This window comes from Meles meles, chromosome 17 (assembly GCF_922984935.1).
Source record: "Meles meles chromosome 17, mMelMel3.1 paternal haplotype, whole genome shotgun sequence".
Lineage (NCBI taxonomy): Eukaryota > Metazoa > Chordata > Mammalia > Carnivora > Mustelidae > Meles > Meles meles.
In genome coordinates this window covers 36,469,935-36,487,290 of record NC_060082.1, presented here as the reverse complement: position 1 = coordinate 36,487,290, position 17,356 = coordinate 36,469,935, and the positions used below count along the sequence as shown (strand labels likewise).

The 17,356-nt window shown below is 37.5% G+C and overlaps 1 protein-coding gene across 3 annotated transcripts in view; it reads right to left on the bottom strand.

Annotated features, from left to right (window-relative positions):
- The window catches only part of SYT14 (synaptotagmin 14), a 201,443-nt gene that overhangs the window by 56,883 nt on the left and 127,204 nt on the right, over nucleotides 1–17,356 (bottom strand). For all 3 annotated transcript variants that reach the window (XM_045982931.1, XM_045982932.1, XM_045982930.1), the window contains 2 exons: nucleotides 13,012–13,283; nucleotides 6,949–7,398 (listed from right to left, as the gene is read on the bottom strand). In XM_045982931.1, the coding sequence (XP_045838887.1) occupies nucleotides 6,949–7,398; nucleotides 13,012–13,283 (722 nt within the window). The remainder of the gene's footprint in view (nucleotides 1–6,948; nucleotides 7,399–13,011; nucleotides 13,284–17,356) is intronic.

Here is a 17,356-nt window from a genome sequence, read left to right as displayed (position 1 = left end):
AGAGAGGACCTTTTTTTAAAGAGAGAGTGAGCAAGCGTGAATGGGAGGGGCAGAGGGAGAAGCAAACTCCCCATTGAGTGCAGAGCCCAAGGTGGGGCTCGATCTCATGACCCTGAGATCACAACTTGAGCTGCAATCAAGAGTCGGGCGCTCAACTGACGGAGACACCCAGGCACCATAGGTATATCTTTAAAAAACAGTAAATAATGGCAGAATGATTCAAATTAAGGGTAACCTATTTCATTTCAAGTTAACAGCTAATATTTCTAGTTTCCAAGGTTTTCATGTAGCTCACTCGTTTACTCATCCTAACCTTGTGAAGCAGTCAGGTCACATACTCCCGTGGTATCCCCGGCGCTAACATGTATGTACACTAGGGGGAATTAGATTTTTCTCAAGACTATCTCTGCATGCTCAACACTTAGAAATATGCATTTCACTTAAACAGGAGCTTTCAGTAATGAGTAAGCACGCACGGCATGTGCAGGACGACCATGCTCATTTTTAGTGATTGAAATCACTTAAACACATACGCCTAATAGAAACAGCATCAGCAGCTGATATTCAGGCTTATCATGTACTATCATTTCGTTGGACCAGAATTATTCTTTGCTCTGAACAGAATTAAGTAAAATGTAACTGTCAAGTGGAGATTTTTTTTCTGGCTCCTTACAGGTCCCTACAGAGTCCATAGAGCAAATGTGATGATCAGACTGAAAACTCACTAATAAGGAATTTCCTTCAACTTTAAATTTTAAAAATCTAGTTTCCTTGTCCAAGGCCCGATCGGTCATTAAACCCATAACCCATCCCAAGAACATAAATGCATCAAATATAAAACTGCTTTTCTAAATTAAATTTCAAATTTTCTAATGAGCAAAACATCTTTGTAATTAGTATTTATCAGCTCTCTTTAAATTCGCACTGTACACCTACACAGGCATTACTCTAGAAAGGTAGCATTAGACCCTGTCAAATTCAAAATAAATGCAGCAGATAAAAACCTCAACTCTCCTGGTAGATGCATCCTCAATACTATTAATTCAGATGAAAAGAGTATAAGCAATATCATTATTACTGGTGGGTTTATAAAATACATGCTGATAAAAAATACATTTTCATTATCTACCATGTTTCAAAATCAGTACCACTTTAAAAATTTTTCCAATGAAGAGCTTACTATTTTAAATTATCTGTCAATATTTTAAACACGAAAATCCTAAAACTGAGGATCTGGGTTTTAAAACACATCTGCCCACTGGATACTGCCCTGCTATGTAATAGGAACATGATGGGACAAAATGACTAAGAAAAAATTAAAGGCTGCTTCTGTTGGCTATTTCTTTTGTCTGTAAGTGGTAGGTCCCAAGAACAACCTCACTCAATGTTACTGTTTGTTACTTACCAGCCTCCCACCATGTAAACAACAAGCACAGCGATACAACTCTACTCTTAACTGCTCAACAACCCAGAAGAAAGGGACTTGCTCATGATAATGTACTAAAGTGCACCTTTAAAGGAAAGTACATGGAACCCCAGCTGGCATTAATGAAGAAGGTATGTATTCAGGATGTCTACACCTAGACCCTCCAAAAGAATTATTTTTAAAAATAGCGGTCAATATTTATAACTTGAATGTTAAGTATCTTTCCATGATGTTTCTGTAAAGTACATTATATTACCCCGTCTTGCTAATGCACTTTAGAATGTTCTTAATTATAGAATATGCTGCCCTCTTGAACCTAAATTTATTTGTCATAATCCTTATGCCACTCTAAATTGATCAAATAGTACCGTCTTTCCATAAAGCATTTGTTAATTTCTCCATTAGTATTACAAATAATTGAAATCAATATCTTGGAAAAGTTAATTGCATAAAATAAAATATAGGAGAAAGGAATATAACACCTATACTTAAAGCTTATTCTTTAATTTTCTGGCTTATTTAAAAAAAACAAACAACAACTAACAAACATGAAACAAGAATGAAGTACATATTGGTCCAGTGGTTTATAGTTTAGTCTTGGATGGTTCAATGAAATGAATCCCAGTTGAACTGATGTTCTTTATTCCCTATATTCAATATACAGAACAAATAGTTTAACCACTGAGATTTCAGTTTTTCCCACTCAATTTTCCCGCATGTTCATCCTGAGACATAGGATTTAAACTTGACTTCTTTTTAGTCTTATATAAAGTAAGAATCTGATTTAAACAAAAAGCTTCCTTTTAGGCTCTAATTTCACTTCTTTCACGGAAAGATTTACCTGATAACAATTCTTCATGTGAGACTAGAGTTATTCCTCTCCACTGATAATATATGCTCAACTACTTTGAATAACTGTCTCTAAATAGGTCTGTAACTATTTAGTTTTATACTAAAGTGAGCCATGAATCGTATAAGTGTTATCGTCTAGGGACCTGAATTGCACACATGCAGCTTTCTCCTTCCCGTAGTAACTGTTAACTGTGATCATTAGTTTATCATGAAGTATCTACTTTAAATTGCTTTAGGATGAAGAAGTGTAATCTACATTGAGAAAATGTAAATTTCTGACAAGGTAGTATGTGAACGTAGTGAATATGAAAATAGTAGAAGCCAAGTTTTAAAAGACATTTGCTAATAATACAGACTGAAGTATGATTCTTAGAGGGACACACATTTCAATTACAGAGTATAAGCAATAATTTACCTGTCTTAAAAATAAAAGTCTCAGTATAAATATCAAACTAAATTAATTCAGTCTAGTAACAAAAAAAAAGATAGGCTATTTTTGAGATTTTGAGAAATTTTAGGAATTAAAGATTGAAAGTGCAGGTATCTAAAAGAAGATCTTCATTTCAGTAAGTCATGAGGAAGGCTGATCACTCTACAAGACTGTGGCATTAAACTCTTGAATGGGAAATTATATGAACATATATGTCCTTTGTTGATTATTATTTAGAAGCAATACATTGTGATGTGTTCCTACTTAATTACTCTAAGATCATGATTATTGGATTCTAGGTCATAAAAGATTCCTAACAGGGCTATTTTAAGGATACTGATACTTACCAGGGTATGGATCTCAGTAAGAATCTCAGAACTATCAGGTTTACCTGAATATGTTAATGAAATCAATTTAACAAGTATTCACTGAACACCTATATTCTAGGTTCTATGAAAAGTAAGTATAACTAAAACCATTTAAGTCAAACAGATAGACTCCAGTCTCCAAAGTATTTAAAATCTAGAAGGAAGACATAGAACAAGTTCAATAACAAGAAAATGTATGACTAGCTGCAGAAACAAGCACCAGAGGCAATAACTGAGAAATAATATGTACCACACGCACGCACTCACCCACCCATCCAACCAACATTCACGCAGCAATAACCAGTACTCGCTACTTGGTCTACAGAGACATAAGATCAACAAATTTAAATTTGTATTAGAAACAGTCTAACAAATTTCTATAAAGATGAGATTTAAATTAGACTTTAAATAACATCTGGGATTTAAGTAGATTCAAATTATAATCGGGACTGACATTTTAGAACAATCTAAATAAAGGCAAATCCCTCATGACATTGGCCAGGTCTCTTGCTTTAACACCCATTCTGTTATTCTCTGTATTTCTTCACTACCACAAACTGCCATCACACTCCTCCTTTTCTAAATTTTTTCACTATGCCTTCTGGTCCTCCTGATCTATGACAAACTCCTCCGGAACCTTAGTTTCTTCTCTGAACCCCAACATCTTACTTCAACCCAAATCCAACTCTTCCCTGAGGATACATCAACCTCTATAGACTTCTCCTGGTTACACCCTCACACCTGAAGTGCCTCAGGGTCAAAAAGCACCTAGTAAGTAGCTCTAGCCTTACAACTTCAGTTTCCTCATGTTTTCTGTGTGTCTCAAGACTGAAATCGAAGTTTCGGCTGGGCTGGGCTATTATTACCTGAAGGCTCTGGCTGAGAATCTACTTCTAAGCTCCTTCGAGATGTTAGCTGAATGCAGTGCTTTGCAGTTGTGGAACTGAAGCCCCCCATTTTCTTGCCAGTCGCCCTGCCTAGATTACGCTAACTAAATACTGTCTGTACAAGGAAGGGTTGCGAATGTTTGTGAGAGACAGAGAAACCTGGGAGGCTGAATGAGAAATACGACTGGACTGAGGAAAGGAGGAGAGGCTGTTGCAGGCAACTGTTACATACGGTAGTAATGCGGTGCCAAAAATGCAGGTGAAGAAGGTGACTGGGGTTCTCCCCTGGGAACGAGTGCCATCTGCACGCCGCTGAGCATAAGAGAAAAATTCCAATTATAAGAGGGATACACCACGGTAGGAAGGGTAACTGCCAACACTTCAGCTGTTGAGTACGGCTTAAGAGATCACTTAGGCAAGTAAACAAGACACCGTATGGCTATTTCAACATTTTTCAGTCAGGGTTCTGTTTGAAATCACTGGCAGCTAAGTCTCAGTGGAATAGCAGTGTCCTAAAGGAATCGGGACGACTAGTGAACAGGCTTATGGGGAAGCTTCTGGAGAACAAAACCGAAAACCATCCTGCAGAACTGGCCTGGTGAGGACATCCTGCTGCCGCCCCCACTGGACACTTAACGTGCCCAGGTCTTTTCTCTCCTGCAACTGTGGCTGTCTAGCACCAATACTGCTTCTGCACCTGCAGAGCTGTTTGGGAATCACTACTGACCCTGAGGACCAGATTCCTCCACCATCGCCCTCATGCAGGCATGAGGGGAGTGCAGCACCTGCTTCTCTGCCCAGTCTGCCCTGAGGTCTCCTGGAAATGAGTCAGAGTGGCAGAGCCCAGGGAGCATGGCTCCTGCTCTAGCTACCAGTCAGACTGGGAAAGAACTTCCTAGTTTACCTGCAGGGGGTGGGGCTAGTAGTTGGGGCTTTCTCAGACATTAGACGATGGTTGAAAAGATAGGGAAGAGTAAGAAAACAATGCCTGAACAAAACATAACACATTTACCACACAAAACTCATCTGAAATCCACCTGTTTCTGTTCTTACCTAACATCTTTCCCATTATGAATTAGTAGAATTGCAGTATCAGAGATAGATGGGACATTTGGTGTAATGACCTCATTTTACTAATGAGAAACCTGATGCCTAAAGAGATTGCATCATTTATCCAAGGTTATAACCACAACTAGTTAGTAGAAAGAACTCATGTTTTCCAACAGGAAAGAAGACAAGAGAGAAGAACAATTAAACACAGGCATTAAATTTGAAAAGTGTGACAATGTAGAGAAAAAAATTCTCCAAGAGTAAAAGATGGATAGATATTATTATAAATTTATTCAGATTTAAATGTTATGTCTTAGAAGCTGTTTGTCCGGCATGTTTTTTGGTGAGCATGCCTCAAATTTATTGTACTGGTTGTCAGAAACACAGAATTGATGACCATAAGCTAATACATGTAATGTACAGAAATAATTAAGTTTGAACACAGATAAAACCGTATTATTTTCTATGGCTTCATTTTCTTTGTGAAATGAATATAATTAATATAGAATTGGGAACGGATAATTTGAAGTAAATAAACACAAAATACATACCTCGTGATGATATAGTCATTCTCTTCTAATTTAAATCAGGTATTTCTCTAAAAGAATGTATTTTCCACAGATTAACTAGTTGTCACTCAGACCAAATCATGAGAAAGTTTAAAATCCTATTAAGAATTGCAGGCTATTCAATTTTATAAAAAAAAAATTATCTTTTTCCCCTCTGGAATACTGCCTGAACTTTCTTTTTTCTCTTCTCTGATAAACTGATATTATATTTTTAAAAAGGACATTTCCCCAAAATTCTGCAATTTAAAGTTATAGCAAGTTATCAATAAAGGCTAAATATTATCCTATAAACCAGCAGGGATATACCATATTTATTATCACCTTTTGGTTTTAAATATGTTTTAAAATCATCTAGCTAAAATGGGATAGTGGGAAAAAAACCCAACTATTGTGAATGACTGTCCTATAAGGTTAAATGTTGTCTGGTATAAATTCAGTGAGGCTCTGATTCTGGACTTGTGCTTTAAAAGCTTAAAAAAACCCTAAAATACACTTTCATTTAAAGACACACATCCATTCTAAAATCTCTGTATTTGTATTATGAAAATGTTCTTAATTCAATATAACACAGGCAGGAACAAATATAATGCATAATTTACACTTATAGACTATCACAGATTTTCTCATTATCTAAATAACTACGTGGCATAATATATCTTCCCAGTTTAAAGTAGTTTGGCTCTCCTCTGCTCTGCAATGTCTTGTGGGAGTTCAGTTACAAATATGGACAGACACAGAGAGAGAGAGCTGTAGGTGATGAGAACCTGGAAGGGAAAAAAAAAAAAAGGGAGAACACCTCATAGACCAAACTTAAGTATTCTCCCAGAGATACTGCAAAATCTTTTTTAAAAAAGGGTGCAGAGTATAACAAGGCCAGGTCTTCTTTTGAACCTTTAAAAATAATTTCATAGGCGCTCTGGAAAGATAATCAGTCATGAGTTCGGCAGCAGTACATAGTCTAAAAAAGCAAATAATTTTTGCAGTGTAGTAATTAAGATATGGGGCTAGATCTTGCTATATCATTAGTTTTAATCTGGAAAGAAAACAATAAATTCTATAAGGAGTTCACTTTGATGTCATAATCAATCATCTAATAAATATTAAACAAGAACGAACATATAATACACTGGACCTGACTCTGTGAAGGATAAAATACATAAAATGAATCACATATAATCTTCAAGGGCAACTTTTATAGAATGAGAAAAAATTATACCTACCTATCCAGGGCTTAGAAATTTTGTAAAGGTATGATTATTACATAAAAAAATTGAAAAAGTTGTTGGGTTGATCATGGATTTTAAAAATTCTGGATGTTACATACCACGACATAAATCGTATTCAGGCTATTTGATCAGATACTCACAGAATGATTGTAAGAAGGTTCCAATATCACAGGTAATGACATTTTCCCTTGAAGATTCAATTTTGTTAAATAAAAAATCTTTTCCCCCACAATCTTTTCTTTTTTCATGCGATGTACACCATACAGTCTAAACCGAACAGCATAATTTCCAATCATCTCAGATTCAACATGATTAAATTTGAATGTTTCTGTGAAGACAGGGCATGGTCCTCTCTGGATGCTGGTTTTTGCTCTCTGTTTCTTTATAGGTAGAAGAACAAGGTGTACTTGCCATGAGTTGCCACCTGTCCTGTTATATGTTGGGATATCTGTGACAGCTGTCACTGTTACCAGAAGCTTCTGTTCTTGGGAGTCATAGTCAAAAGTCACATCCAGTGTGCCATATTTAGCTTCTGGCTCAGGATCAAAAGGTTTAGGAAGCTGTGAAGATGATCCTTGAGCTGACATATCCTGAGAAAAGCAAATTTAAATGTTTTCAGTTTTTAGCTCTATTATTTAATCTAGCATGTAAATAAATACCTGACATTTCTTTAGGAAGATGATGTGGGAACTGTCTTGATTTGCTGTCAGAAAGAAAGAAACAGTAATTAACAGTCAACTACAATCAAAAGCTACTCTACAGGGCCAGGACAATAAAAGTGGTAGTGTTAACTCAAAAACTTAGTATAACAAAGACAAAGAATTTAGTATCCTCCAATTTTAAGAAAGTTGGATCTATGTCTTTATGATGAGAATTGAAAATATATATTTCAATGTGTATCTCTCTTCCTTTAGTAGGAAACTACTACATTTTATTTCTAACATTATAAACAACGTAACTGCCAGCTCCATTATGAGGCTGGTGAGAGAGAGAACATAAATATGAGCATAACGCCATCGAAAAATGTGGTCCCATTTTCAGTTTGTTCTAAAATGCCCACATCTGTAATAGAATGTAAACAAACATATTAAGTATTGGAAATCAATGAAAATGTGAAATACGAAAGGATAAATCCAAAGGCCTCAAAAATAACTACAGCCAAACACCACTTCTCCATAACACAAACACATACTTTTTACACTTTAACTTCTAATCTGAATTTAAAAACTATGTATTATTTCCTAATGTCAATTACTACTGAAAATTGCTGACTACATACTTCAAAAGTTCAAGACGGGCTAAAACTATACATTTTGATTATAAGATTGAAAGAAATTATACACATTCTACCTGGAGCTGTCTCAAATTCCTGCCAGTCTAACTCTCTGGAAGGTACCAGGAGTGTTGGGCAAGTTACCAACAGTGCCAAACCCAGGTCTCCGACCTTTTAACTATACCACTTTGGCCCTTCAAGTATTTTAATAAATCTTAAATGTCTTTAATTTTGATACGTGGACCAATTTTATAATTTTCTGTTTCTGAACTTGTCCTTAGTGCCTATGGTAGCAGTCACTACTACTAGTCCCAGTCTTCCCTTTCTCCATTTCTGAGAAGAACCACCTAAGTTTAAGGCAGAAAAACACTGAATGGCAAGAGCCTATATTTCAAAACTTGCCTTATGGCGGATATGCTGATGAGACTCGGCCTTCGTCAATGGGGGAGCAAACAGAAGTTATGCCTGAAACTTCCAGATCAGGTTTACATAAGACATTACTTGCCCTTCACTCTCTTAGTCTTCCCACAAGCAGATACACACGTAGGATGTGTGCCTGGACCTTGTGGACTAGGACAGTACATCAGGGGATGGCAGAGTGACAAAAACCAACAACAAGGATATCAGAACCCTGAGCCCCTGAATGATATTGTAGAGCAAAGTCACCTACTCACCCTGGACTGTCTTTAAATGAAAGACAATCTTTGGTGGTTTTTAGGCACTCTATTGGTCTCTTGTTACAGCAGCTTAACACATACCTGTTATACTATGAGCCTGGCCATACTTTGGGTGTGTGCGCGGGTGCTGTAGAGAACCAAAAACACTCAGGTCTTTTACATAAAATCTGACATGTCTACCTATGGTGACCTGCTTGGTACTATGTATGAAAAGAAAGATAACAAATGAAGAACAATACTCGGGGAGAGGCAACAAACTCTTAAAGAAGAATTCAGGTTTTTTACTGTGTCCCACAGATTTTGAACTGTTGTGTTTTCATTATCATTTGTTTCCATGAATTTTTTCAATTCTTCTTTAATTTCCTGGTTGACCCATTCATTCTTTAGAAGGATGCTGTTTAGTCTCCATGTATTTGGGTTCTTTCCAGCTTTCCTCTTGTGATTGAGTTCTAGCTTCAGAGCACTGTGGTCTGAAAATATGCAGGGAATAATCGTAATCTTTTGATACCGGTTGAGACCTGATTTGTGACCCAGGATGTGATCTATTCTGGAGAAGGTTCCATGTGCACTAGAGAAGAATGTGTATTCTGTTGCTTTGGGATGAAATGTTCTGAATATATCTGTGATGTCCATCTGGTCCAGTGTGTCATTTAAGGCCTTTATTTCCTTGTTGATCTTTTGCTTGGATGATCTGTCCATTTCAGTGAGGGGCGTGTTAAAGTCCCCTACTATTATTGTATTATTATTGATGTGTTTCTTTGATTTTGTTATTAATTGGTTGATATAGTTGGCTGCTCCCACGTTAGGGGCATAGATATTTAAAATGGTTAGATCTTCTTGTTGGACAGACCCTTTGAGTAGGATATAGTGTCCTTCCTCATCTCTTATTATAGTCTTTGGCTTAAAATCTAATTGATCTGATATAAGGATTGCCACCCCAGCTTTCTTCTGATGCCCATTAGCATGGTAAATTGTTTTCCACCCCCTCACTTTAAATCTGGAGGTGTCTTCGCGTCTAAAATGAGTTTCTTGTAGGCAACATACTGATGGGTTTTGTTTTTTTATCCATTCTGATACCCTGTGTCTTTTGATTGGGGCATTTAGCCCATTAACATTCAGGGTAACTATTGAGAGATATGAATTTAGTGCCATTAGTAGCCTGTAAGGTGACTGTTACTGTATATTGTCTCTGTACCTTTCTGATCTACTACTTTTAGGCTCTCTCTTTGCTTAGAGGACCCCTTTCAATATTTCCTGGAGAGCTGGTTTGGTGTTTGCAAATTCTTTCAGTTTTTGTTTGTCCTGGAAGCTTTTGATCTCTCCTTCTATTTTCAATGATAGCCTAGCTGGATTTTTAAAATGGAATATGATGAAATTAGGGTAAACATATTCTAACTCTGTCAAAAAAATTGACAGCCTAGAGCAAAATGTTTTAATGTATGCCACTTCATAATTGGCAATCAAAGATAATTAATTACATGGTTTTGATTTTTCAAAGAAATACTTTCTAAAATAGTATCATAATAGCTAGGATTTTCAAGGAAGTAAGAAATTTCATAAGGTTCCAGAGAGGGCTAAAAGGCAGACCTTTACAGATAAAAACTACTATTTGTGTTCTGTAACAGGCAGCTAGAAAATAATTCTTCCTTTCAAGGAGTCTGAATTAAAGTTTTGAACCATTACTAGCTAGTAATATGTTGTCAATAGAATTTGTGACCTCCTTGTCAGAGAACTTTCCGGAACCCTTAGTCCTATCTCAGTTCAGTCATGTATGTGAATGAGCTCTAACATAGCTATATTCTGGATAAACCAAAGGAAAGTAAGAATTTTCTATTTGATAAATGATATCTATAAAGGAAAGGTAGGAAGCAAAATAAACTTGAAAAAACACAAGATTGGGCTTTATACTAACAGGGGCTAATAAAAGCATCTAGATACTGATATAATGTGCACTTGCTGTTTCGTTTGAATATATTCAATTCTGCTATAGAGGCACAAAAACAAGCAGCACACAAGAGACTCATCAGTGTTAACAGAGAGCAAGCTGGCAGCTTCTGCAATATGGGCAAAATGCAAAGACTGTATTAACTACAAATAATGAATCAGGAAGTAACTGGAGAGGCAAAGTTCAGAAGACACAGTAACTACAGATAGTAACTAAGTTAATAACATGGAATATATGCCCAAAATAGACATAATATATCAAAACTATTCTAGAACAAATGAGTACTGTCTTGAGAAAGGCATGTAAAGCCCAAGCCATGACGACGTCCCCTCTGAGCTAGTAACAGCTGCATCAACCATGTGCTCCTTAGCTCCAAGTGCACATAAAAAGGCTAAACTGGCAAGTTTCACTGATGACCAGGAGTATTTGTCCCTGAATCTCTCCCGGAAAACAAAGTTTTGGGCCCCTGGCACTCCCGTTCAAATCTTGACTCTTGGGGCACCTGGCTGGCTAAGCTGGTAGAGCATGTGGCTCTTGATCTGGGGGTTCGTGAGTATAAGCCCCGCGCTGGGGGTACAGATTACCTAAAAAATCTCAACACCTTCCCTTGTTGCTGCACCATATAAAGAGAACGCTGATGGGGCATAGAGTGATAGGGACACATGGGCATGCCCTAAATCAAGGCTCACACAGTGTGTTCCTGTCACCTGTACCTACAGGCATCCTAAGTGTGTTCACCTTGCTCGTCTTGCTCCTCTCACTTCTTACTTTCTATCTGAAATAGATTAAAACACATATAATCTGAGCATCTGAATTTGGTCCGTGAGTCCTCTGAAATAGCTTGCCTGCTGGTGCACTGGGAGGGTACCAAAGCATCAAAGGAATTTCCCACACACCGATTTAGGTCAAGAGGGCAGCAGGATATGGTCGGTAAGAGCCCTGTGTGTCCTCAGGTCACCCCGGCTGACCTGGGTTTGGATGACAGCGCCATCATCTGGGAGGTGCTGGTAGGCAGGCAAACTGCTTCCCTCTCTGAGTGTGAAGGTCTTCATTTGTAAAATGGGAATAACTTCCTGAAGATGAGGTTACTAATGGGAAATACGCTGACCGTAAAGCTTATAGCAAATTCTCTGGCATACTCGTTGCCAGCTATCATTGTCGGTAATTCCACAACCCAGGCTTCCCTGCCAGCCTGTTGGCTGTCTCTGGGGTGAGCAAGCCTACGGAACAGGTGTCTTTAATAAGTTCGGGCACAGGGCAGGATTCTGTGTAGAAAATCATGGACTCCTGGTGTATTAAACTTAAAATACCAATGGAAATTTTCTTCTAAGTTAGATACTATATTAGAATATAAGAAATAGTAGAAAAGTAATAACAGATAAAATGTGTTTTTAGAAACTGTATAAGAAAAACTTAAAATTAAGGGAAATCTATTCATAGCTTTACTTTCATTATTTAATTTTGGCGGAGGATGAAAATTCACCCAGTAAGAACACTGACATACTGCAGTATCATGAAATGTTGTCTGGGACACAAGTTGTAAAAACCTGCAATGTAAAAGGAAAAAAAGAGAAACCCTTAAAGTACGTATTACCTAATGGAAACCTTTAAATTACCTTTCTGTTTTCATCATAAAAGGGACACTAAAACAAATCCTTTTTAGAACATGGAGAGACTTCAAAAGTTTAACATATCAATTTTTGTTGTCATTTTCACATTTTTGCTTCAAAATAGGAAATAAAATGCAACCAACGACTCTGAACGAATGTCGCCATGCATTCAAGTTTCATTAGTAAAGCTGAGCATTACTTATCCCTTCCATATCCCATGAACTGAAAATGCAAAAACATTATTTTTGAAAAACCTGTAAAACACGAATGAGCAATCTCCCTAAAGTAAAAATATCCTAAATAAAAGAATTTTAAAAATAAAAAGCACATAAATAGGAACCTCAAAATGAAAGAAACAGATAAGTAATCCCAGAATGTTTTGTAAAAAATGTGAAAATAAAAAAGACCTCTCTTGAGGCCGAAACCGGGGGAAGATCGTATGTTTCAGTAGCTTGTGAATTGCTCTCATTTTTAGCTACCCATCCTCCTTTTGGGGAAAACGGAGGGCGGTGGGTGGAGAATGGTTGGGACAGTCCTGGTAAGTCTGCCAGATAAAGACGAGATCAAGGACAACAATGGTACTGTAAGCCACCAAGGACAGGACAGTGATAAAACGTTTTACCGAAAGGAGAAGCACAGGGTTATCATCGTCCCCCAATAACATCCAGGTAAAAAGCTCTGGGTGCTGTGTTACTTACTTCCGGGCTCAGGACTGCAGTGCTGTCACTGGGAACATCTTCTTCATATCCTTTATTAGGAAAACTTTCTAGTTCGTGACCTGTGCTTCCTTCACTTGGGCACTTGTTATATGAGCATCTTGGACTGTTGCTGCAGTGGGAAAATTCACATTTACTGTCCCCAATTTCTGAGGGCGTACATGAGAGATGGGGAGAACCACTGTCATCCTGATATGGTGGTGGCTGCAATTCATCCAGTGGGGGTGTTCTTCTCATTCTCTGAATGCAGTTTCCTGACAATGATTAAGAATCTGGTCACTGTTTCCAATTAACCTCAACATGCAGTACAGTCCACAATTACTGTAAATAACTTAAAAAAAGCTGGATTAAGAAATGTGTGGCAATGTAACTAGTAGATTCACTCCTGAGCTTCCTTCTTCCCTAACGGAGAGACGCAGAAATAAAACAGCCTGTTTCCCACTCCTCTCCTCCTGCACCGTAAGATTAGGAAAAATAAAAGTCACATATGCAGAGGGATGCTGTTATAGACCATAAAGATGGGAGAGCGATGAATATTAGCAACTAGCCTATTTATTGAGTTCTTTCTTTCACAACAATCTGGAAGCATAGGCATGTTTTGCCTGCTCCCCTATGATGTGTGGCCTCTCTAGCCACACCGGGTACAAGTACAGGAGGTACCATGAACATAAAAACCTCATTTATTTTCTTCAGCTACTGAGATGAACTTAAAGTAGCATTCAGTTCTGCCATGTGAGAAACTATTCCTCCACATCCACCCGAGATCCAGAATCCTAAAATGAGGTGCACTGTGAATCCTGGCCTAATCCTCACGGATGAGCAGAGACAGAACGCTGCGTTCCAGCAGGTCTCTGCAATCAGGCGGCTGGCCATTCCCTGCCCCAGGCACCCTGCAGCCCTCCTCCTAAAGTACATGGCCCCACCTTGTCTACAGCAGGCGTCTCTACCTCCAGCAAGGAATCTGAAACCACATTTTCTTTCAGTCTTAAATTATCCTTTCAATTTTTACCTCAATGATCTGTTTCAGGAGTTCGGAATAAATAGGTCTGTGAACAGGATAGTGATGGGGGAGGAGGGGGATGTAAAAAAATAGAGTTGAGTATACAATTTAAGAGTACCTAAGTCTCTGAAGATAAATCCCGAATGCAATATCAGGTATTAAATTTAAACACTGCTCATTTTTTCTATTAATGGACGGTGGCTCTCTGTTCTTAAAAGGAGCCCTGAAAAAAGGTATTTTGTATTATAATTCTTAAAATGGAGTTTAGTTCAAATGCTCAATAGGTCTTCTGTTCTTCCTAAGACAGTAAAACTTTACATAAGAAATACAAAGCTCACTTAAAAATTATCATAATGCCTGGTTCAAATGAAAAATATTAATTTGCATGAACTTAGCACAAATTTACATATTTGCTCAGAAGCCCTAATTTTAGAAAAAGAAAACTAAATGTCTTACCTCGTGAGTCTAACATACCAACTTTAGTTTATAAAACATAAACCAAAAATAAAAAAGTTACGGAATTAACATACTTGAAGCTAAATTTGAGAAGGGAAGATAGATTAAATTGATACACTGCACTTAGTACCAAATAAATATCCCAGATTTCAGAGAGGGGGTTCCAGGAAACCTTTGGTTTTCCTGATAAAAGCAGGTAGACTCAAGTGGCACGCACTTTTTGTCCTCTCTCTTTCCTCTGGCTGGGAGCTGCCGCAGCCATCTTGTAACCACGAAGTAACAAGCCTGACAATGAAAGCTAAGGATAAGGAAGCAGAAAAATAGAGAGTATCTGGGCAACCAAAATATCACTAAGTAGATATCTCCAAACTTCTGAAGCCTCAGACAAATCCCTCTAGGTTAAAAAACATAACAACAGGGCGCCTGGGTGGGTTGAGCCTCTGCCTTCGGCTCCGGACATGATCTCAGGGTCCTGGGATCAAGTCCAGCGTCGGGCTCTCTGCTCAGTGGGGAGCCTGCTTCCCCTTCTCTGCCTACTTGTGATCTCTCTCTCTCTCTCTGTCAAATAAATAAATAAAATCTTTAAAAACAAAAACAAAAATATAACAACAATAAAACATTGACAGCTGGATTTTCTGTTTCCAAATATATTCTTTATTGACACTATTTTATTGACACTATTTTTATTTTAAAATTACTTAACAGATATCCTCCCCTCATTAAAAATGTATATTTAATCGGCCATTGAATTATAAATTAAATGGTAATACCTAACATGTGCTGTAACATGAAGTCAATTAAAAATTTCTCAATGTACAATACCCTCTAGTTCTATCCATGTTGTTGCAAATGGTGAGATTTCATTGTTTTTGTTTCTGTTTTTTTGCTAAGTGAAATAAGTCCATCAGAGAAAGACAATTATCACAAGATCTCTCTGATATGAGGAATTTGAGAGGCAGGATGGGGAGTCATGGGGGGTAGGGAGGGGAAAAATGAAATAAGATGGGACTGGGGAGGGAGACAAACAATAAGAGACTCTCAATCTCAGGAAACAAAGAGGGCTGCTGGGGGCGTGTGGGGGGAGGGATAGGGATGTGTGCTATGGTGAGTGCTGTGAATTGTGTCAGACTGATGATTCACAGACCTGTACCCCTGAAGCAACTAATACATTATATGTTAATAAAAAAAATTTCTCAGTGTAGTGGTTTTAGGAGTCAGCATACCATCTTTTCCTTTGTTTTTTTTTTTTTTTTTTTTTAAGAGAGGTCATCTTTCCCAGAGCTCAGACTGAATGCTCAGCATATTATCTCACAGGTCACACTGGAGACAACTGGGTACATATCCATTCTTCAAACCATCTCTTAAGGGGGGCGCTGGGATTACCACAACTGACTTAATCAGAAGCCATCAAAGTGAAGCTGGGGATGGCGTTAGCTTCAATGTCCATATCTACATGGAAGAGAGTAGATGCCATTCATCAAGAAAAAAAGAGAGAGGGCTAAAATGAATAAAATTAGATATGAAGGTGGAGACATTACAACTGATACCACAGATATAAAAGATCATATGTTACTATGAACAATTATATAACAAACTGGACAACGTAGAAGAAACAGATAAATTCCTAGAAACATACTAGCTACCAAGACTGAATCGTGAAGAAATAGAAAATCTGAACAGACCACTAACTAGTAAAGAGATTAAACCAGTAATCAATAACCTCTCAAAAATGATGTCCTAGGCCAGATGGCTTCACTGGTGAACTGAACTCTGCCAAAACTTCAAGAATTAATACTAACTCTTCTTAAACTCTTACAAAAAAATAGAAGATGAGGGAACATTTCCCAACTCATTTTACCAGGCCAGCATTACTTTGATACCAAATCCAGACAAGGACACTACAAGAAAACTACTGGCCAATATCCTTAATAAATATAGATACAAATTTGTTAACAAAATATCAACAAACCAAATTCAACAATACATGAACATACAACGTGATCAATTGCAAACTATTCCAGGGATTCAAGGGTGGTTCAACATCTGTAAATCCACAAGTGATGCAATACAACACATTAACAAAATAGAGGATAAAAATCATATGATCATCAAAGTAGATGTAGAAAAAGCATTTGACAAAATTCAACATCCATTCATGACAAAAACTCAAGAAACTGGGTAGAAAGAATATACCAGTCAACATAATAAAGGCCATTACAACAAACCCACAGTTAACAGTATATTCAGCAGTGAGAAGCTGAAAGTTTCTCCTCTAAGATAAGGAATAAGACAAAGATGCTGACTCTTACCACGTGGGAATCTGAGACAGAGCAATTACGCAAGAAAAGAAATAAAAGGCATCCAAGTTGGAAAAGAAGAAGTAAAACTGTCTCTATTTCCAGATGACATGATATTATATATAAAAAAGAGCCTAAAGACTCCACCAAAAAACTGTTAGGACTAATAAATGAATTCAGCAAAGCTGTAGGATACAAATCAATATAAAAAAATCAGTTACATTTCTTATACTAATGACAAACTATCAGGAAAGAAATTTTTTAAAACTCCATTTACAGGGCGCCTGAGTGGCTCAGTGGGTTAAGGCCTCTGTCTTCGGCTCGGGTCATGATCCCAGGGTGCTGGGATTGAGCCCCGCGTCGGGCTCTCTGCTCAGCAGGGAGTCTGCTTCCCTCTCTCTCTGCCTGACTCTCTGCCTACTTGTATCTCTGTCAAATAAATAAATCAAATCTTAAAAAAAAAAAAAAACCTCCATTTACAACTGCATCAAAAAAGAACAAATACTTAGGAATAAATTTAACCAAGGAGATGAAAGATCTATCTGCATAGTACACGAAGAACTATAAGATATTG